Genomic DNA, 23,178 nt, shown 5'->3' with positions numbered 1-23,178 from the left:
TTTTCACAGATATCAAATTTATTTATTACCTTTTCCGAAAAAAAAAAAAAAAAAAAGATTAAAAATCTGTTACTTCTTAGCATCGAGAAGAAGGTGTGCGTGCGTGCGTGCGCGCGCGTGTGTGTGTGTGTGTGTGTGTATGTTTAAAATTGCTTTTACTACGTGATTTTAATTTGATTTCTTATATATTTAATGCTGAAGTAATTTCTATTGATTTTCGATTTTAAATTTATTTCAAATTGTTGATTTTAATTATGAGTGCTTTTGACTGATTTCATGAGTAAGTATTATACCCCTTGCTCGATCATCAATGTCAATTTGTTCTGCTTTTCAGTGATAATGTATCGATTTTTTTTAGAACTAAATCTGATTATATATTTTTATTGCAGGTGGCACGAAGATGGGGCGTTCAGAAAAATAGACCGGCTATGAATTATGATAAGCTGAGTCGTTCATTGAGATATTACTACGAGAAAGGCATAATGCAAAAGGTCGCTGGTGAGAGATATGTGTACAAGTTCGTTTGCGATCCGGAAGCGCTCTTCAACATGGCGTACGGTACTGGTGCGTCTTCAGGGATTAGCGGAGAAGTTCCAAGTAGTATGGTAAGGAGCCATGCGGTGCCCGGGAAAGGAGCGGGCGGAAACGAAGTTCCAGATTTGATGAAGCATCCCGCCGCGGGGTATAGCGACGCGGTTTTCGCTATGTACTCAAATACCGCCGCAGGTACTAGACTTCGACATTAATTATTTTGTACATTGAAATCCGTAAAATTTATTTAAAATTGCCTAAAGCATTTTTGAAAAATTAATATTTTTATCAAGTTACTTTTATTAAATTTTTTTTTTTGCAGTGTACGGACCTTCCAGTCTCCATCATTTGCATCAATATCTCGGCGGTAACGAGGGCTTTAAAACTCCATCGAGTAGATATCATCCCCATTACTCCCATCAGTACGGCAGTAATCACCATCATCATCATCATCATCATCATCATCCGGCTCCGAGCTATACGGAGACCTTCCTAAACTACAGCCGACTGTCATCGCACGAAGCTACTTACGATACGAAGGCGCAGGAACCACCGCCGAGAGACTCGTATACCCAGGAAGCGGAGAGTACCAACAGAGATCGGGAACCTGCGTCGATACCTTATGACAATGTGCAGAGATCGCAGTTATCGGCTCCAGCCGTGCCGCAATCTTCGATATTGGATGGCGCGACAAGCTCGAAACTCGAACAAGCACCTTACACATGTTTAGGTGTTGGAAGCTGCGTCTGTTAAATAAATGTGATCGAATGTTACTTGCATATTATTTGAAGGAAGATTCTATCGAGTATGTTTGACGATCTTCGAAATGGAGCGAGGCTCCAAATCTGGACGTACGTGGTATTGTAAATAGCACTTATTTTTCCGCGCTAATTTATCAAACTTCTTGGAGATAAACTAATAAATTTACTTGAATGCGAATATTCTGCGATTTAATGCGTTATCTCCGATTGTTACTGTGCGCGTGTTTTAGTAGTTTATCGCGGTTGTAATTTATTTTATAAATATGAAAAATAAATCTTATCAATAGGATGATTATTAAAAATATGACATGTGAGTCTTATTTTTATTTATTTTTATTTTTTATTTTTGTTTTCAGTTTGACGTACATTAACGATTTGTCGAGCATAAATTAAAATAATGCGATTTTGACTCAACGATTATCATAAATCTGTTCCATCGAGAGCGGGAAGTAACAAAGGAATGAATGCAGAAAGCGTGAGTGTGCAGCTGTGGAGATTTACATTGCGCCGTTACGAAACGAGACTGTGAGCCCGAAAAAAAAAAACGACAAATATTAAATCATAGGATGGGTCATCTTCACGCATCCTTGATGATGCGCACGTTACGAAAGTGTGTAATCGTGCATACTGTATTTCGGTTTCTGATACATGTGAAACGAACGTGTTTATATTGACCTCTCACTTTCCCCCGCTCACTTTGTCGGCCGTCCTTCCTCACTAGGCGACGAAGTTTTGCTGGCAAGTATAACCGATGACTTAAGCCGGCTCATAGTCACCGTCAGGCTTGTGATTCGAAAACTACTAGAAACGCTTCACGAGAAGTCAATTACTCAACGCTGTTAGCAGCTGTGACATTTTGTTGGTAAGTATCTTTGTTATTTTAACTTTATTTTTCTGTTAATATTTTATTAATTTTAATAACAAATCAGGGTTGGGTGCTTACATGTAAATAAATAAATAAAATATAAACACACACACATATGTATATTGTATATAATCTATATTATGTGTATACGATGTATTTTACGCGTTATCTATTTAAACAATAATCTAAATCAAAGAAGACTCAGAACTAATGAGAATTATATTCCGTTTTTAATTAGTATTATGTTTTATCAATATCGAAGTTAAATATATTAACAGTCTTATAGCTTAATTACTTTTTTCTATATTGTGTTATCCATCCTACAGTATTTTTTCATTGCTTGCATTGGCTTTATGAATTCGTATAAACATAAATAATACGTAAATAATTCAAACATGTGATCTTGAAATGTACGGCACAACTCTGACGTGTGTAAATACCAATTGTATATTATTTTGCTAGATTAAGAATGTTTTGGTTATACAATACTAGCTAAAGGTTATAGAAATTTGAAAACTGATAGATTTATTTTTGTTCCTTTAATTAGTAACAATAAATTTCGTCCTGAAATTAACAAAAAAAACTCACAAGTTTTGCAATAAAAATGACCCTAATTTTGTTGCAATTTTAGGTAAATAACTTTTAAACGAATAAATGAATCCAAATAATTTTGTATGAATACTTATTAAAGTTTTATTAATATACGTAAAATAATATTCAAGTCAAAATTCTACTTTCTCATTAAATTGCAAATAAATATATACTATAAAATGATTTCATTTAAAAATCACGAGCAAATAAAAAATTTATAAACCAAATAAAGAAAATATATTTAAAATTTTCACAAACACGTAATAGGACAAATCTATAAAATTTAAAATTTTTTTGTATTTTTGGATGTGACACATTATCAATGAATGATAAAATTATTCACTAAAACATAATATCAAGTGCAAAATATATAAAGTTTTATTTCATAAAATTCTAATTATACAACCGAGTATGATATCACGTTAAGAATGTTTGCATTTACCAACGGCGGTTGCCAAATATAAAGATTAAGTCATCGCCTGCGGTCGGTATTGATCATTTCCATCTAATCTTCACAATCCCAGCATGATCCGAGAACTATGTTAATGATAAAACTAATATACGCGCTTCACATTTTGATTGTCTTTCCGCCTCCAGGCGCATCCTCTCGTAATAAGGCTGTGTCGCTCCAAATCAATTACTCCATGCACTAATTTCTTGAAACTAACTTTGAACGATGTCAAATACCACTAACGCGTAATTCATCATTTCTATTGTCTTTATCGAGTTGCAGCGGTAACAATCGGAAATGATGAAGCAATTAGCAATAAATGCTCATAATCGCGTTATTTTAAAATCGATCAATATTCATGTCACCGATGAATAGTGTATATAATATTGTATTTTATATATATATATATATATATATATATATATAGAAAAACTTAGTACTAAAAACAATATTTATTTTTGTTGTAACCTCTCTTCTTGAGATTTTTCAGTTTTCATATAACTTTATCGAATTTTAATAAGTTTATAATTAATGCGTACATTACCGAATTCTCTATTAATGTGCTATTCCTGTCTAGAAAATAGATAACTTCTTAAAAAGATTTGTCTTTTCTATGTTGTTTCAGTTGACAATAGAAGCATTTGTTATGGTTTGAACGGTCGGATTCCAAATTCAGCGCGTTAAACGATTGGATAGCTAAATCGTTTGTCAATTTCTTGAGTTCCAATAACCGTATTCATAGTTCTTCCTTGAGAAACGACGATTCCTTATTATTGTCTTTGTCTCACATACTACGTTTTACCCTATGCAAAACAAAGACAGAAACAAAAAATCATTTCTTAAGAAGAGACTATGAATGTATGAGTCCGGGTATGAGTCCGAACTTTGGGAACATATTTTTTAGATGTTTTCCTATAAGAATATATAAAAATTTTTTTCTAATTTTTGAAGGTTCTAAACTAGGATCTTTAAACAACTTTCTGAAATAATGTTGAGTTTCATGGAATGGAGAATTTTAAAGTAATTTAATTTCACAAACAAAAGAATTTTGAAAACCTATTCATAAAAATGATTAAAGTTTAATAAACATTTGGAAACTAAAACAAATTTTATCATTTTTGCAAAAATATAAATATGTAATATTTATAAATTATGTAATCCTTTCTAAATATAGCATTATATTAGTAAAAGGGTAGCAACACTCATTTATTTATTTAAATCATTATGAATCATTTGTTTTCAATTCCTTCAATACCAATATATACCATTATTGTAAAGAAAGTATTTTTAAATAATATTTCTATTGCTTAAATTTTGTTCGTTATTTGTTGTTCTGAGGATAGCAATAACTGATTGAAAAAAATCGATTTTTTTACTCGATTGTCAAACTTGAATATCCGTTCAAGGCTTCTCAGTGGTTGCTACGGCTATATTGAAAAAATTGTGACGCCATAAACGAAAAATCATACGTAAAAGTTATTTGCTTGTCATTTGTAAATAAAGAGAATTTAGATAAAAAACAAAATAATGAGATTTTTAAAACACTTATAAAAATGAGCCTCAACTATTCTATTCTTCCTTACCACTTGGCAAATAATCGTAGAAAGTATCTGGAGATCGATTGTGTATTGTACAACTTCGTGAAAATTACAAAAGTGAGGAAATTTACTAGAATATTTATAATTTCATTCGTCAAACTGTAGTGAATTTGCTAACTTTTGTCATTTTCACTCAACTTATGTGATACACGATTGTAAGATATAATTAATCATCATTTCTAATTTAAATTTCGCGCTTTCGCGGCAGGCCATCATGGCTGACGTGTGTAACGCGCTCAAAAAAAGTGTGCAAAGTGTTTAGCGTATCAACAACGTGTAATGTGAATTCTGAGTCCTTGCCTTCCAGGTCTTCCTAACAATCCTATCCTGATATCTGAATATCCTTCTGAATGTTCCTGATCAAATTATCCCGTCCAAGAATTTGGCTGTGTTCCAATATAACTGCCAGTACTGGCAGTGGTGAAAAATCCGTTCCGTTATTGGTACGCAGCGCACTGCGACAGCACCTAGTAACATCAATGACATCATGAATGGTAGCCATATTGCCACTGTGACTACTGCAGCTTCCAAAGTGAGGTAGCTACAGTGCAATAAGGCTACTGCAATACTGTCCCGAAATACGATGCTATAGCAGTGCTGGCAGTAATATTGGAACAGTTGTGACAGTGTACTGTCATGACGTCACATTTACTGCACTGCCAGTAAAAATGGAACACAGCCTTTGATAACATGTTTCTCAGCTTTTGGCGGCAACTTTAATTTCATTCCTCTGCCTTACACACTTAACCTCCTAAAGTAAAGTGTTCAGACACGAAAATACACGATTGAACTGAAGTTTCTTGCGTACAATTTGTATGTAAATAAAATTTGGATGAAACAACGATTTGCATTTTGACAAGTTTGATATAAGGATTAAGAACTGAAGTTTAACTCGATTTTTTTTGCGCAGATCAAAATGATAAAGATAAAATCCACGGAACAGGAGGAGGGAGGTATGGGTTTCAAGGACAAGCAGAAAGCGTTAGATACGCTCAAGATTCTGGATGGCCGTGATATCAGTTATCAATATCACGTAATTATGAGCTTCGTCAGTCGTGTGAAAAGAACGCTGCAGATCACGCGAGACGAAGAGAAGCTGATGAATCTACGCGATGCTTTGAAAATCTTCGAGGATTGGTTAATAGATTATAAGAAGAATAACCGAGCGAAGGAGAATCTCGCGTATCTGCCAATCGAAACGATCAAAGCCTTTCGTAGTCTCGCAAAGAAGTACAATGTGTGGAACGACGAATTCTTCAGGTAAGTATCATCGCTGCAAACTTTAAAAATAACTCATTATTTGTAATACCGTTAATATTATCGTTACTTTTTTTGTTTCTAATAGTAACGGTAACATCGTTACTGCTATTACATTTTCGCGGTAACGGCAATAAATTTAATTATTACTTATATTTTTATTTTACTTCCCTATTATTTTAAATTTATATTTATCCAATAGATGCGTTTTTTTCATGCACAAATATATACAGTAATCAGCATGTCAGATTAAAGACAACGTGTAATTAATGCAATTATAAGTTTTGTTTTATTTTTATATTTTATATTAAGGCTGACTAGTCGCCGCGGTCTTATTCAAATTGACGTCATAATCGAGAAATTATATGTAAAAGTTTCTTGTGAGCCATTTATAAATAAACAGAATTTGGATAAAACAGAATAATCAGATCTCTTTAAAATACTTATAAAAATGGGCCTCAACCATTTTTTTCAACTTTGACAGTCAGTAAAAAGCATGAGAAGAGAAGTCTGTTCAGATAGGAGAACATACGCTTAGGCTGAAATTTTTTTGTGCCATTTCTAAATAAAGAGAATTTAGATAAAACAAAAATAATAAATATACGTTAAAATACTTTCAAAGTGAGCCATAACTCTCCTTTTTTGGCCTAACAGTCAATAAATAGTCACAATAGCATAAAGTAAAACTTATTCAGACAGGAATTAAATTAATGGATAACTGTTGAAAAGTGTGAAAAATATGCTTTTACGTATGAAATTCGAAGATAACTACTTGCGGCCTATTTTTACGAATTTGTTAAATACAAGACAAGTTACATTTTTACAATGAAACACATGATAATGAAACGACGTGCAAGACCAAATTTTGCTGTCAACATATCACGTTTCACGCATATTAGTTCTAATTTTGTCCACTCTACTATGTAGCCACCTGTTAGCCGAGTAGTACTCGGCTTAGTCAAAAGCTTTAAATACCGAAAAAAAATTTGTACTTAATATTTTAGTACGAGGCTGAAGCCAGCAACCAGATTTGGCAGCCGAACACTGGTACCCAGATTTTTTACTAATTTATTAGGAACATATCCAGGTAAGATGTAAAAAGTTTCAGCGTTTAGTCACCTTTTGTTTATTAATTATAGATGAATAATTGAGACCTTATATCCGTTTTTCGAAATGTCTTTTTTTTATTTATTTATTTAAAGGGTGATCAAACGCGGATTTGTTACTAATTCATTAGGAACACATCTGGGCAAAATCTAAAAAAGGTTTCAGCGTTTGGCTATCTTTTGTTTATTAACACGTTGACTGCCAACTACGATATCTCGTAGGTTGTTTACTTGTCCAAGACGCCTACTACGAGTTATTTTGTAGTATTCTCGTAATATGAAATCAAATTGGCTTTTTTAGACCAAAGTCGTGAAAAGTTTCGTGGTAGTAAATGTGTTAATTGTAAATAAATAATTGAGGCCTTATACCCGTTTTTCGAAATGTCAATTTTTTTTTTTTAAATTAAAGGGTGGCCAAACGCGAATTTTTTACTAATTTATTAGGAACACATCTAGACAAACTGTAAAAAAAAAGTTTCAGCGTTTGGTCACGGTTTAAATTTAAAAAAAAATCGACATTTGAAAAACGGGTGTAAGGCCTCAATTATTTATCTATAATTAATAAACAAAAGGTGGCTAGATGCTGAAACTATTTTACATCTTGCCTAGATGTGTTCTTAATAAATTAGTAAAAAATCTGAGTTCCAGCGTTCGATTGCCAAGTCCGGCTGCTGGCTTCATCCTCGTGTAAATGAAACCAGAACTCTCAATATTTCGTGAATTTCCACGAAATAATACGCCAACTTCACACACACGATTCATTACTAAATTAAAATATCATTTGTCACTCACTGACTCACGATGCGCAGCAGCAGAGTTTTCAGTGTCGACCTGTAAAACACAAATAAATATAATTCACTTTATAGTAGCGTCCACAGTAATTAATATTGCTGTTTGAATTGAACAAACTACAGGCATTACAATTGCGATAAACTCTTTACCAGTTAACAATTTCAAATTTGCATACTGACAAGCAATATGTAATATTAAAGCTAAAGATCAGAATATAATTATTTCAGGTCAGATGTGCGAATGCGAACATCAAAAAATGAGATATCAAACGAGCGAGGACAGGAAGTTGAGAGCACAAATATGAAACTGTTAACTAGTGATAAAATAAAGAACTTATTGCAATTGTAATATCTGTAACTTACTCAATTCACAATCATGGACCTTAAGAGTCTTAGCGAGATTCACTTTTCCTGAAATCTTAAGAAAATAACATTTAATGTTAATTAGGATAATTGTACAATTACAATGTTGTTTATTAGAATAAATATTTTATATAAAAATTTACGTATAAAGCATTATACGGTTTTATAATATCAGATTTATAAGATTAATATTTGTTTTTATACAGGACTTGTTATGTGATAACAACTGGGATAACTGTTGTAGAAAGCATCATGCAACTTGATTTTACTCTAATAAACAATATTGTAAGAGTACAATCATCCTAATTAATACTACATATCATTTTATTAAGATTTCAGGAAAAGCAAAACTTAAAGAGTTAAGATTCTTAAGGTCCATGATTATAAATTAAGCAAGCTACAGACATTAGAATTGCAACAAGTTCTTCATTCTATCACTAGTTAACAGTTTCAGATTCGTGGCTTCACCTTTCTGCCCTCGTCTGTTCAATATCTCTTTTAATACTGAGAATGATGTTCCCTTTCACACAGCTGACCCGAAATCATTAAATGAGCTCTATCTTTAATATTACGTATTTTTTGCCAGTATACCAATCTGGAACTGTTAACTAGTAACAAAATAAAAACGTCAATATCAATTAATAAAATAATGCACATATTTACCGAATTGCTTCTTGGAGACCGTCCTTCGCTGACGATATCTCTTTTTATCGCTCTCGAATTGCACATTAACGTCGACCGCACGATATATTGTTCAACACTTACGATACCACACCCGCGAGTGCGACGCCATCGGGGAAGTTACCGTCCCGGCAAATGACGAATCTTGAGCAGGCAATCGCGCGCGGCGTAACATAAATTTCTCGACCGGTTGGTCGCCACCGTTGCTGACACACAACACGCAACACGCGCGTCACCGTACGATTATTATGTTCGCGTTTTCATACACTGATAAACGTACGAATTGAGACGGAAAATAAACAGACGCGGGTTGAAAAATGCGATCGTTCGACGGGTTGACGCCATGGCTAACGCAACGAGCTTGGTCAAGCGGCCTGATATTTTATTCGGCATTAATGATGTGCGGGTAACATATCACACACGAGTTCTAATGAAATGTGATATAATCGCGGCCGATCGGAAACAACGAAAATCGCGAGGCAAGCGGAAAATCGAGTAACGTTACACGAGCACGAGACAACAAGACGCGAGTGACAAGCTCGTCGTAACACTTCACGAATGAGATACGATCTGTATACGATCCTGGCGCTCACGCTACTACTACTCGACACATTCGACGTTGTTGTATCCGAACAGAAATTCAACGTGAGGAACATAAAAGAAACACCAGGAAGCATGGAGCGTTCGCCGGTCACGGGTACAGGCTGGTAGAGGACAAAGCAACATGGCGATGGCCTGCGATGGCCTCGAGCTTCGACGACCGTCGTCAGTACCGAGTGCGTCACTACTCCGTCTACGAACGTAGCCGAGGGGCGGCGAAAACGATCGAGTGCCGGCGCGGCCGCCCGAGGTGCTCGGTCACGTCCGCCGCTGCTCGGCAACGTTCGTAGACGGCGTAGTGACGCGTGACGCATGGTGGAAGGGATAGCGGATAGCATAGATACTTCCGCCATGGCACTGACGACGGTCGTCGTGTCGTCGAGGCTCGAGGCCATCGCCATGTTGCTTTGTCTTCTACCAGCCTGTACCCGTGACCGGCGAACGCTCCATGCTTCCCGGTGCTTCTTTTATGTTCCTTGCGTTGAATTTCTGTGCGGATACAACGTCGAATGTGTCGAGTAGTAGCAGCGTGAGCGCCAGGATCGTATACAGATCGTATCTCATTCGTGAAGTGTTACGACGAGCTTGTCACTCGCGTCTTGTTGCTGCCTCGTGCTCGTGTAACGTTACTCGATTTTCCACTTGCCTCGCGATTTTCGTTGTTTCCGATCGACCGCAATTATATCACATTTCATTAGAACTCGTGTGTAATATGTTACCCGCGCATCATTAATGCCGAATAAAATATCAGGCCAAAGCTCGACCAAAGCTCGTTGCGTTAGCCATGGCGTCAACCCGTCGATCGATCGCATTTTTCAACCCGCGTCTGTTTATTTTCCATCTCAATTCGTATGTTTATCAGTGTATGAAAACGCGAACATAATAATCGCACGGTGACGCGCGTGTTGTGTGTCAGCAACGGTCGCGACCAATCGGTCGAGAGATTTATGTTACACCGCGCGCGATTTCCTGGCGCTCAAGATTCGTCGTTTACAAGGACGGTAACTTCCTCGATGGCGTCGCGGGTATGGTATTGTAAGTGATAAACAATATATCGTGCGGTCGTCGTTAATGTTCGTCGAAAGCGACAAAAAGAGACATCGTCAGCGAAAGGCGGCTTCCATAAAGCAATTTAGTAAGTACGTGCATTATTTTATTAATTGATATTGACGTTATTTTATCACTAGTTAACAGTTCCAGATTGGTATACTGACAGAAAATATGTTATATTAAAGGTAGAGCTTAGAATTTAATTATTTCAGCTGTGCGAAAGCGAACATCATTCTTAGTATTAAAAGAGATATTGAAGGAACGAGGGCAGAAAGGTGAGGGCACGAATCTGAAACTGTTAACTAGTGATAGAATAAAGAATTTGTTGCAATTATAATGTCTGTAGTTTGCTCAATTCATGATAATGGATTTTAAGAGTCTTAACGAGACTCGCTTTTCTTGAAATCTTAATAAAATATGTAATATTAATTATAATATTAATTATAATTAATAAGTAATATTAATAGGATGATTGTACTCTTACAATATTGTTTATTAGAGTAAAATCAAGTTGCATGATGCTTTCTACAACAGTTATCCCAGTTGTTATCACAAGTCCTGTATAAAAACAAATATTAATCTTATAAATCTTATATTATAAAACCGTATAATGCTTTATACGTAAATTTTTATATAAAATATTTATTCTAATAAACAACATTGTAATTGTACAATTATCCTAATTAATATTAAATGTTATTTTCTTAAGATTTCAGGAAAAGTGAATCTCGCTAAGACTTTTAAGGTCCATGATTGTGAATTGAGTAAGTTACAGCATTACAATTGCAATAAGTTTTTTATTTTATCACTAGTTACCAGTTTCATATTTGTGCTCTCACCTTCCTGTCTTTGCTCGTTTGACATCTCATTTTTTATAGTTAGAATAATGTTTGCTTTTGCACATCTGACCTGAAATAATTATATTCTGTGCTCTAGCTTTAATGTTACATATTGTCTGTCATTATGCAACTTTGAAATTGTTATCTGGTGATAACATAAAAAGTTTAATACAATTGTAATGCCTGTAGTTTGTTCAATTCAAGCAGCAATATTAATCACTGCAGATGCTACTATAATGTGAATTATATTTGTGTTTTACAGGTTGTCATTGAAAACTCTGCTGCTGTTTATTATTGTGTGTCAGTGAGTGTTAAATGATATTTTAATTTAGTAATGAATTGGCATATTATTTTGTGGAAACTTACGAAATATTGAGAGTTTTGGCTTCATTATTTTAGTCTGCATTCTGATAGTTATTGCATGAATATACACATGTAAAATGAATTATAAATTTTCTGTACTGGTATGAATATTGGAATGTATTTTTAATAACGATATTAATATTAAAAAAAAGTTTTTGATAAAATTCGCATTTGTGAATTACAATCTTGTTAAATTATCTTCTTGGTAAAACATTGGAAAAGGAAGTTGAACCACTGGTCCCTTTTTAGCTTAATCTATTTGTTATTTAAAAGACATTTTTATCTGACGAGCTAAAGAGTGTACCACTAGGTGTTACAAACAAAAACGTTTACTTCACTGTGCACAACTCAAAATATACATCAAATATATATCAAATCTTAATTTCAAATTTTCATAAAGATGAAAGTATAATAAAAGTAATATATAAAAAAATAGGAAAATTATTAAAATTTATTTAATTTTTTAACCATGTTCAGGTTTTTTTCAATTTGAACGTTTTTGGGGAATTCTTATTTTATTACATTATTGTTACATTTTTGTATATTGTAATAACTACTCTATTCGTTAGAATGTGACAAAATATTGTAGATATTCAGGAAAATCACAAAATTTGAAATCTTTTGTTAATAATACTCTAATACCACAAGAATTTTTTAAAAGCGTTTGGGTCGAAAGATTTTGAACATAGATGATTAAAAAAATGATTGCTTATAAAATATATATAAAACCAATATGTTACTTTTTAAAATTAGTAACGAATTATTTTTTACAATAAATAACGATAATTCGTTATTTTTATGATGTAACATTTCTCAATCTTACTTTTCTATGAGTTGATATCAATTTACTCTGTTAGAGCGTATAAGGACAAAAAGGGCGACTATAAGAGCCTGCGTAACACAAAAGTTCCCAACTCTGATACCACGTGGGACATAGAGAGAAACAAACTCCTAAGGGAGATTATTGATAGAATTAAGGATAAGTACATTCAGTGGTACGAGACGGATATGGGCGATTTTCGAGGATTACCAACAAAGGAGCATATGCAATGCATCTTGCTCGGTTACAGTCCCGATCCCACAAAGCTGAAAAAACTGGCGGCTCAGGTGCGCGAAAAATTCGGTGATGATGGCAACATGGATGTCGAGGAACAACGTAAAAGCGCGAAAAGATCTCACGATAGCTCGTCGAGTAGCGATAACGAACCGGAGAAAAAGTGCACGAGGCTTTCATCAGAAACTGAAAAGGATGAAAAGAACAAAGAAACTCAAAACGCACTGAGTTTTAAAGATAAGGAAAAAGCTTTGCAAAGCATCAAGTCTTTGGAAGGTAGAGATATATCCTATCAGTATCACACGATTAATGGACTGATGAAGCGAGCCAAAAGGGTAATATCATGTACTAAAGACGAACAAAAGATCAAGAACATGCAGGAAGCTGTCGAGGTCTTTAAGAATTGGATTACCGATTACGATGTGAACGGTCGATCGAAAGAGAACTTTAATTATCTAACAATCGACGTAGTGCGGGGCTTTAAACCTTTAGCCAATCGATATGGCATCGAAGACAACGGTTTCCTCAAGTGAGTTTTTGATAAAAAAAAGTTTGCGAAAAATATGAAGTTATGGTTTAATTTGACTGATGAGTAATTTAGAGTAATTTTTTATTTTACAGAGTCTACGAGGAGGTAGATGGGGACTATAAGAAACTCAGGTCTGTCCGATTTTTTGAATCGGACGTTACTTGGGACGTGAAAAGAAACGAACATCTACGGGAACTCATGAATCACATAGAGGAGAAGCACATTCAGTGGTTTAATACAGATGCTGAATTCCGAGATTTGCCCACTGTGGAGCACACTCAATGCATCATGTGGGGTTTTACTCATGACATCGCCAAACTTAAAAGACTCCTGCCTACGTTAAGCGAGAAACTTCATTGTTAAGTAATGTACCGATTTTTTTTTCTTGTATTTTTTGGATTTCTAAATTTCTTATTTATGACGTAGCAATGCAAACTCTTTTCTGAACTTTGAAAGTACCTTTGGTTTTTACAAAAAATTACTGTAATATGAATTCTCTTCAAAAAAAATTTGAATGGAGTTCTGATAAAAAAGAAATAATTAAAATTTTGAAACATTAAGGTAAAAGTCCATAAATTACATTGCTCTTTTTTTCGTCTTGGCTTCGCCAAGGCAAAGTTTGAGATCGAGCAACTGAGTATTTGTCTGGTAATTATCTGATTTGATAAAAGTTTACCTAAGAAAGAATTTAATCTCAGACTTTATAGTCACATATCTAACAAGCTCCTGAAACTTGGAACAATTTATATATTGATAGAGATCACAAAAAAATTAGTATCAAATCAATAATTTATTGTTTCATATATAAGCAAGAATATAAAATCTTCCTAGAGAAACTTATAATTTTAAAAAAGAATTTTTTCCATTTAAACAAATTATGTCTATTTAAGATGATAAAGTTTTCCAAAAAGATTTTATATTCTTACTTATATATATATATATGAAACAATCAATTGTTGATTTGATACTAATTTCTTTGTGTATGCTATCAAACCATAATTTGTTATAGACGAAAAACAAAACTTATCTATTTTTGAAGATTGATTTACTTTAAATCTTTTATCTTAATCACAAACATATTTAATTACCTGTTTTTAAAGAAACTATGTTTATTATCTTTTACTATTCTATTTATGTCTCAATAAATTTACAAGTAACACAAAAATAGATTTACAAGTTAAAATTAATACTAAGAAAAATCAATTTTTTAAATTCTTTAATTTTTTAAATTTTGCAATCAATATATAGTGACAAAGCATTCTTTCTAAGGTGTAAGGAGGTTTCATTAGTCAATACATGAGATCTGTTCTATTTCTGGACTAACTGCACTAGTTCTTTTCTCTTTCTCCCATTAAATCTTACGATATGCTTGCCTTTTTTGTACTCTAATAGCGCTTTTGAGTGCAATATATCGATATTAGTTACCTATATTTTCAATCCGGAGTCCCTTGGAGAATTTAGGTGAAGAAGCATGGTAGGCATGTCGTCTGCAATCGGTTGTAGTCTTGTGTGGTTGGTTGATTTAATGAAATTTGATTTTAACACATACGTGATTCTACTTTAAACTTGTGCGACGCGACGCTTAATGTATTTCCACATTTTAAATTATTTTAATTATTCCTTTATAAATCCAATTTGATGCAAGATAAATCTTCTAGTAAACAAATATGAAACTCATTACGATTTTTGTCCAAATCGTAAGTGAACGACTTAAAAATGTATTCCGCGTATCTGATGAAAACAATTCTATCGTCGACTGTCGACAAGGTGTTTCTGAGACACCGAGCTTGACAAGATCACCCTGTTTCTTGTTGGAAACCAGCTTATTCTGTAACTTAACGACAGTTTTATTATCGTTATAATATTGTTACGCAGATATTGTATATGATAAACAATCCACGCAACGATATTATAACCATAACTCTCGTGAAGAGTTATAGAATAGATCTACAGCAACGCTTTAAAGAAAACATAATCCCCAGAATGCTGGGGATCATACAGATAAAAACCATTGAGAAGAGGATAGAGAGAGAGTAATAAAATAAAAAATAAATAGAAAAATAAAACAGAAAAAAGTTCATCTAGATTTCCTTTAATGAGATATTACTTAATATTTTCTTTTTGCAATAATACATATATGTTTATATACATTTGTATATGCAGACATACACATATTACTAGCAAAACAAAATAACATAAAAAATATTTATGCTTCAATTTTTTAGCAAGGAGACACAGAGTAACATAAAATTAATTTGTCGATTAGATATTATCTTTAGATTATTCTAAGTTAATATGTAGTCAACGGAACGATTTGTGTTTCTTGCTGGAAAGTAATCATAGATATACAATACAAATGTACTTTATTTATTTATGTAATTACATAAATATGTATACAAATATCGGACGCGTTTCGACTTCCCTTGAAGTCATTTTCAACGATGTAATTTCTTTCTGTTGGAAGTCGTGTCATTTCATGTTGAAGAATATAATTATGCAAAGCTGTTGTAGCTTGTATAATTTTTATCGCTGTATTTAAGAAAGTATAGGTTTTCGATAAATTCGCCACCGAGCTACAAGTAATCCAAAGGCATTTTTGTCTACTTGTCTCGTTTTACTTAGACGGTAATTGAAAACTTTTCTTACGCCAAGATATATACTTGCTTCGAGGGAAGAGTTGCATCATATACGATGTCAAGGCAAATGTCTCATGTGTCACTAATACATATGGAAATTCTGGTCCATTTATTTTTGCTTAAGTTTGTTCAAGTAAATTCATTTTCATATTTTCGAAATCGATATTAATTTCTTTCTAAATACACCTTCATTGCTTTGTCGACCTTCAGCACCAATATCTAGCATTAGAAAACAATAATTTGCGTTGATAATCGCTATTAGAGGATTCAATTTAAGGTTAGCCCTATATTCCTATCTGGGACAAAAATCGCGCAATCCACCTTCCCAGGGAATTCCCTCTTTTGCCACACATTAAGTTCTATTTAGGTCGCTTATTTCATGATCGCAAAATTTTGAAAATAGTCTGTGAAAATAGTAATTTTATTCGGAGCAGTCTTATTAAATGAGTTTTTGCTATAAAAGGTTTCATTAACAAAAATCCCTGCTGCCTTTGCAGAGGCCCCCGTTTTTTAATCCCAAAGGATTCCCTCTATTTCCCCGCTCAAGGGATATGCAAATGCTGGATAAACTTCCCATCTGTATAAATGAGGGAGGAAGTGTTTAACTATCTGCCATCTATCTAAAATATATGAAATATTACGAATGGCTGTTTTTTTCTCGCTACAAAATTTCTATATATTACTTAACTTATTAATTAATTCTATATTTTTCAGTTGGTAAGCTTTTAAAATTAATTTATCACATGCTATAGCCACGATTCTAGCAGATGTTTTTTGTTTTGACATTAACTAAGCCACCCTATTCGATATAATTCTTGGTAAATCTAGGACTTTTTTGTATGACGAAATCGATATTCTGTCAATAAGACCTAGGTATGACTTTCCCCCCACTGTTATACCATATCGCCTCCCAACAAATTTGTGCTCTAATAGTGGCATTAATAAAATCTAATCCCGCCTTCAGATTAATCCCCCAGTTTCTACCCGAAATCCGTTTAAGGATATTTACAAAGCAATATGTTTTATTTCTCAGGGATTTAATATGATTGTGCCATCTTAGTCCGCTGTCAAACGTCATTCTTAAATATTTAATTTTATTGGAAACTGATGGTTCCTTTACATACATGGAGTAGGTTCAGATTAGTAAATTTCTTCTTTCTATGGAAAAAACATAATTGCGTCTTTGGGATCGAGATTTCCAGACTTAATAATTTCAACCATCTATAAGTTCTTCCGAAAGCCTCTTGAAGGGTGCTTCTAATATTTTCTATATTGTTGTCTGAGACAAGGAATGCTATATCATCAGCAAATTGTATAGTTTTACAGTTATAAGGTACCACTTTAAAGATATTTGAAACATAGATATTAAAAAGGAGGGGGGTCAACACGGAGCCCTGAGGACTTCTCTCTGAACATTTCTCGAGCTTCTATAAGATCCGTTTTCAAATATTGTCATTCTTGGTTCTAAGAACCATTTCAAAAATGTTTTATAACCTATTGATATTCTCATATTATTTATATTATGTTATCACATGCTTTACTTTTACGAAATCTATATTGGCATCTGGGAATCACTACGTCTAACTCTATGAATCTCTCTAGCCTAATCTTAATTAATTTTTCGAAAATTTTCAAAGTACAAGATTCCAGGGAGATAGATTCCTAAAATCATTTTTTCCGCACTTTAGGATCAGGACTGTAACATATTGCTTCCAGTTTTCCGGAAAAGAGCCATCAGATAGCATTTTGTTATAATTTTCCTTTAGTATTTCAATTCTCGACAAAGGCATGCATTTTAGTACTTTATAACTAATAAGGTCGTATCCAGAGCTACCATTTAATTTCCCTTGCAAAATAAAATCACAAATTTTTTTTTTTTAAATTCACTCTCAAAATAATCAGCAAAATTTTTTCTATGAGACCTATCTTTCGGATTCTCCAAATTTTTACATACCTAATCTGGGATATATCTATTTATGAAATCTTCAACAATTGTATCTTTACTCGTGTTATTAGGAACAGGTGCATTAAATGAGGGGTTTTTCCTAAATTTCCTGATATTATCCCAAAACTTTCTAGAGCCTGTGAACCTAACTATTTTATTTACAAAAGAATGCAAGTTTTCTCTTTTTCTTATACTTATAACCTTCCTTGTCTCTATCGAAGTTAATCTATAGTTGTAAAGATTATCTCTGGTCGGATTCTTTATGAATTCTTTGAAACAATTCTTCCTTAGTTCCCTGTGGCATTCGTCTTCTCACCAGGGCTTGTTAATGCTTTTTCCCTTCTTAATAGACCTTGACTTATTCGCGTCTTGATGTTTGCCTTTCACAATAACTTTAATCTCTCCTGTCTTTATCTTTTATATTTTGATTCTTCCCATTTCACAATCTATAATACCTCCAGCCAATACTATAGAATCCATAGTTGTATTATACCACCAATTGTATAGTTGAGCTCCATCAACCTGGATGTTACTTATTTCCTTGTTTCTTAGTTTCTCTTCCCAAATTTTATTAAATACTGTCGCTTCGAAATTATTAAAATTTATTTTTCCTCTACATATTTTAGAACTGGTTGGATGGCAGTCAGTATATCTGTTTTTTATTTTTATTTTCATAATCTCTATTATTATTGGAAAATGATTACTTTCCAAAGGTTCATCATAGGTTTTTCACAAAATATCTCTATCTCTTATATTAGTTAATGTTAAGTCAGGGACGCTAATGTGTTGCTCAATCATTGTACCTATTACTGGATTAAAAACATTCCTTGGTTTAACAGAGACTCTAGTGGCCGATCCATCATTAAGGATGAAAAATTCTGAATTGCTTATAGCCTTCACACAAGGAGCCTCCAGCAGGATCATTCCTGGAAGACTCCCAAATATGGTGCTGTGTGTTGAAATCACCGCAAATAGTATTATTTAATAAATCTTTATGTTTTAATCCTTGAATCCTCTAACATCTTTATTCAACGCAGAAACTATAGCCATCATCAAAGCATTGGAATTAGCATCGGAATGGGGCTGGAAACACATTAATGTGTGCACAGACTTAGAAAATACACTTAAAGCATTGGAAGCGTGTGAAAAGTATAAGGCTCACCTTAGATTTTGAGTATACTGTGAGGGACTTGTATAACTCTATTGAGAATTTTATTTCAAAAAAGAAAATAAACATTAGATTCACATGGTGTCCTGCGCACTTAGGGCTATTAGGTAACGAAGAGGCAGATAGATTGGCAAAAATTGGAGCGGAATCAGGAACATTTCTGCCGAATAAAGTTTTGTTTAAAGAATGTATCGATAGTCTCAGAAACGAATATGAAAGTATTGACTCTCAACATATTAATCATATTAGTCCTAATACTGGTAAATACTTTATGAATAATTTTAGGGAATTTAGTTATGAAAAAATTTATAAGTATAAATGTAAGAAAAATGTATATGGAACCTACTTTAGAATTTTGACGGGTACAACATTTACTAATAAATTAAAAAACAAAATTGGTCTAGCAGAATCAGCTAAATGTAGTTGTAACTTTGAATTACAGGATATTAATCATATTTTTTAGGCATGCCTTTTATTGGATGATAAAAGAAAGGAATTAATGAATGATTTAAAGAAGTATAAAATCCCAGAACCATACTCGGTGGAATTTATTATGCACATCTTAGATGAAAAGTCATAAAACTCCTCAATAAATTTGTCCAGGAAATTTTTAACAAATTTCCAATCTAAAAGAAGATAATTTAAGTGATCAAAATAATATGGGATTTTGATTGTCAAAAATATAAATTAAAAAAATATATTAAGTAAACGAATAGGTTATCTGCACCATGATTTTGTTTGTTATTGATAATTCAAAGAATTGTTGTAAATAATAAGTAAGCACTAAAAATGTCAGTAGATTAAGTGTTTAGGTTAGTATTGCCAAATAATTGCAGAGGGCCATTTATATTCCCAGATCCTGGGGTGGGGGCTGGAAGAGGGTATCACCATTGGTTGAAAAGGATAACTAAAATTATTCAGAATATAATAAAAGGGAGAAGAAAGGAAAAAAAAATAAAGAAAATACACATATTTATATGTAACTTAAACTAATTGAAGAGAATTCTAAAAAGTAAGTAGAAACTTAAGATAAATAAAATATAATCAAAAAGTTATCTTGATAAATAAAGGAAATTATACACAACCAGATCTCTGGGCCAATAGATCTGATTGAGTTTGATTATACGTCGTGGTACTGTGATCTTCAATAGAAGTCGGATATCCATAGACCAATAGAAGAAGAATTGCCATTAAATTTACCGGCAATCTTCTAAAATGTAAGAAAATTGTGACAAATGCAAATATACAACTATATTAAATACAAGTATAAATTTATATTGTGTCTCTTTTTATAATTGAAATAGGTGGATCCACTGTTTGGTGGAGCTTGCAATAATATTAATTAATAAAAATTGTATTCAATAATTGCATAATGTGTATATGTATAATAAATAAACTTATACAAAGTTATAATAAATATTTTAAATATTTTTTTTTAGATTTTATATTGTTGAAATAACATGACACTTTTAAATCAACATCAACATGTTTACTATCTACTACTCCAATACAATTGAGATAATTACACAGATCCTCAAAGTCTTTGGCTACTTTACGTCAATTTTCTGCTGTTGGATTAAGGAAAACTTTTTTCTTTAATGAGTCTTAAATACTTTGACATGTTTCGGCAATTATTTTCGATACTGTATAATTTTCTATACGAAATAGATAGAGATGCTATCATAGAGATACTATCATCACTGACTAAATATCGCAAAGTAATTTCTAATTGTGTCCGTGATGCAATTGGTTCTCAGACTGCATACTGCTTCTCAATTTTTGGTTGACCAACAATTTCTCGATTAAAATTGGTGTCAAACTCAAAAAATTACAATATTTTATGTTGTTGGAGTTCAACATTTCAGGTATTAGATTATCATTGGCACCCTGTAGAAATCTTTCAAGCATGAAGATCAAACCCAAAAATTTTTTTTTATTTTTTTTTTGCATTTTTATGTTGCGTCCTTTTATAGATTCTATATAATTTGAGTACCTTCTTTTGAACTGCTTTGTGATATATTTAGGATTGTCTCTATTTCCTCCAATATTATGTAGTTGCATAATAATGCAATTTTAGAACCCATTACAGTTTTGATTACAAATCTCTAGCATGCACATGCGTGTTAAACAGTTGCTTCTACACCTACATAGATATTTGGTTTTTTCTTGTTTGCTTTGAGTTTTTTTGCATTCTAGTTACAGCAATTCTATTTGCTTCTTTAGTTTGGCAATCTCTGACTGAACATCAAAATCGTCATTTTGTGCGCTCAAACATTTATATTTATATTTAGATAATATTAATTTCTTAATATAATTTGCCGCTTTTATATACGTCTATATTTACATTTTCACGAGTTTCATGATTTTTTGTACTTAATTTATGCAGGCTTTAACAATGCGCATGTTATTACACAGAATAATAATTTTCATCAAATCTATCGCTTTTGGATGTATTTGCGCTGAAGACGGCTCAAAATTAGAGCTGAAACGTTCGGTTTTGATGTGTAATTAAATTCACTTTCGTGAAAATCATAATTTTTTGTTGATTTCTTTTGCGCACCGATTACCGCGCTTGACTCGTATTTGCCGCTTTTATATACGTTTATGTTTACATTTTCACGAATCCAATTATTTTTTTATACTTAATATTATTTCACTTTCAAAATGCATTTAGGTAACAGCATTTCCTGGTTTTCGCAAATGTCTTTGTTACATTTGTACGCCGAATGGCATTGGCTATTTCTTACACCCGCATATGCGGGTACCGTAATTAGTCTTACACCTGACGTGTAGCCGGCTCGTTTAGGTAGAACGTTTTGCAGTTCTAACGCTCGCACTTTTTCTTTTAACTTATTTATCTCTGTATTCATGTCTTTTAGCGCGCTGAAAAATTTTCACATTTAATATTTTACAATTATCAATTCTTTAGTGTAAAGTGTTTTTATTTTGTATAGATCTATTTAACTTATAATTACAAAAAGTACATCTTACCTGGTTTGAATTTTCACACTGTTTCGTGGCACATTTGCATGCCAGGTGATAATATTGGTTTCTTTTTGTACACCCGCACATGCGTGTAGAACAGTTGCTTCAACACCTACATAGATTTTTTTTTGCTTGCTTCTATTATTTGGGGGGGGGGGCTTAGTTGCAGCTATTCTATTTTCTCCTTTGGTTCGGCAATTTCTGACCGAACATCAAAATTATTTTGTGCGCTTACGTTTACCCCGCCTCCAAACAGCATGAGTTGATCGCAGGACAATCTGTCCCACCGGTCGCCCCACTGTGCACATGCGTCAATCACATATCAGCCAATCATAGATTGTAGATGTTCTCGACGCTTGCGCACAAGTAATCTGTGGGACAAAAGGTTGTCCCACACGACTTCTTCGCACTGTCATTGGACGGGCAGTGTGCTTGCAACCTAATGGTTCTCGCACACTGAACGCGATAAACGACGAGTGGTGAGCGATATTCAATGAGAGTTCTGCTTTCTCCAACATGGTGACGTAATATCCGAAAATACTGAACTCCCATTAGATATCTTTTATCGCTCGTTGCTAATCGCGTTCAGTGTGCGAGAGCCACAAGATGATGATATTTATGAATTTACTTAAAACGAAATAAAAATGTCTTAGTTCTCTTTTTTCTTACTTCTGCCAATTCTTGTGGGTGTAAATTTTTTTTTCCTGCTTTACTAAGTCCACTTCCGTATTCATGGAAAGATTTTTATCTATAATGTTTGCCGTTCTTATTCCTCGTCTTCTGATGTCTGTAAAACAATGAATGTTTTTTAAAAAGTCACATTACACATTATGATTGGTGGAAACTTTTTTTTTCATTAAAAATAAAATTTTGTTTAAAACAATGTTTTCTGTTTTACATGTGTCTTTAAATAATAAAAAAAGAACATGAGAAGCAGATTTTTAAAATGCATTTAGATAATAGTATTATCTGGTTTAAATTTTTACATCGCTTGGTGTCACATTTGCATACGGG

The 23,178-nt window shown here is 33.1% G+C and overlaps 2 protein-coding genes and 2 long non-coding RNA genes across 6 annotated transcripts in view; 2 read left to right on the top strand and 2 right to left on the bottom strand.

The window, feature by feature from the left end:
• LOC120356823 overlaps positions 1 to 1,143 on the bottom strand; it is a 24,503-nt gene extending 23,360 nt beyond the window's left edge. The window contains exon 1 of the long non-coding RNA XR_005574478.1: positions 1,063 to 1,143. This is a non-coding gene — a long non-coding RNA (uncharacterized LOC120356823). The remainder of the gene's footprint in view (positions 1 to 1,062) is intronic.
• LOC105200157 (ETS translocation variant 1) overlaps positions 1 to 1,741 on the top strand; it is a 39,473-nt gene extending 37,732 nt beyond the window's left edge. Inside the window, exons 8-10 of one of the 2 annotated variants that reach the window (XR_005574474.1) lie at positions 390 to 726; positions 854 to 1,382; positions 1,649 to 1,741. Coding sequence is in view for 1 of the 2 variants with exons in the window: in XM_026137453.2 (XP_025993238.1) it covers positions 390 to 726; positions 854 to 1,284 (768 nt within the window). In the remaining variant the exon portion in view is untranslated. Of the gene's footprint in view, positions 1 to 389; positions 727 to 853; positions 1,471 to 1,648 lie in introns of those variants that run through there. The other variant, XM_026137453.2, reaches the window with a different exon arrangement.
• On the bottom strand, positions 1,180 to 9,753 carry LOC120357467. The gene is made up of 3 exons (XR_005574477.1): positions 8,978 to 9,753; positions 7,953 to 7,991; positions 1,180 to 1,277 (listed from the first exon to the last, which is right to left on the bottom strand). It is a non-coding gene; the product is annotated as an uncharacterized LOC120357467 (long non-coding RNA).
• LOC105200125 lies at positions 1,872 to 23,178 on the top strand. Of its 2 annotated transcripts, XR_005574475.1 has the most exons (6): positions 1,872 to 2,154; positions 5,708 to 6,057; positions 12,705 to 13,430; positions 13,523 to 13,793; positions 20,036 to 20,191; positions 20,268 to 23,178. XR_005574475.1 is itself a non-coding variant. In XM_039447826.1 (5 exons), the coding sequence occupies exons 2-4, from the start codon at positions 5,714 to 5,716 to the stop codon at positions 13,791 to 13,793; spliced, it is 1,341 nt and encodes a 446-aa protein (XP_039303760.1). In that variant the 5' UTR covers positions 1,872 to 2,154; positions 5,708 to 5,713; the 3' UTR covers positions 20,036 to 23,178. The 2 variants fall into 2 exon arrangements, 1 of the variants encoding a protein (XP_039303760.1); XM_039447826.1 differs by having other exon boundaries at positions 20,036 to 23,178.

The sequence above is a fragment of the Solenopsis invicta genome, chromosome 4, assembly GCF_016802725.1.
Source record: "Solenopsis invicta isolate M01_SB chromosome 4, UNIL_Sinv_3.0, whole genome shotgun sequence".
Taxonomy (NCBI): domain Eukaryota; kingdom Metazoa; phylum Arthropoda; class Insecta; order Hymenoptera; family Formicidae; genus Solenopsis; species Solenopsis invicta.
Note: the sequence above shows the minus strand (reverse complement) of the source record. Positions and strands in the feature narration are given on the sequence as shown.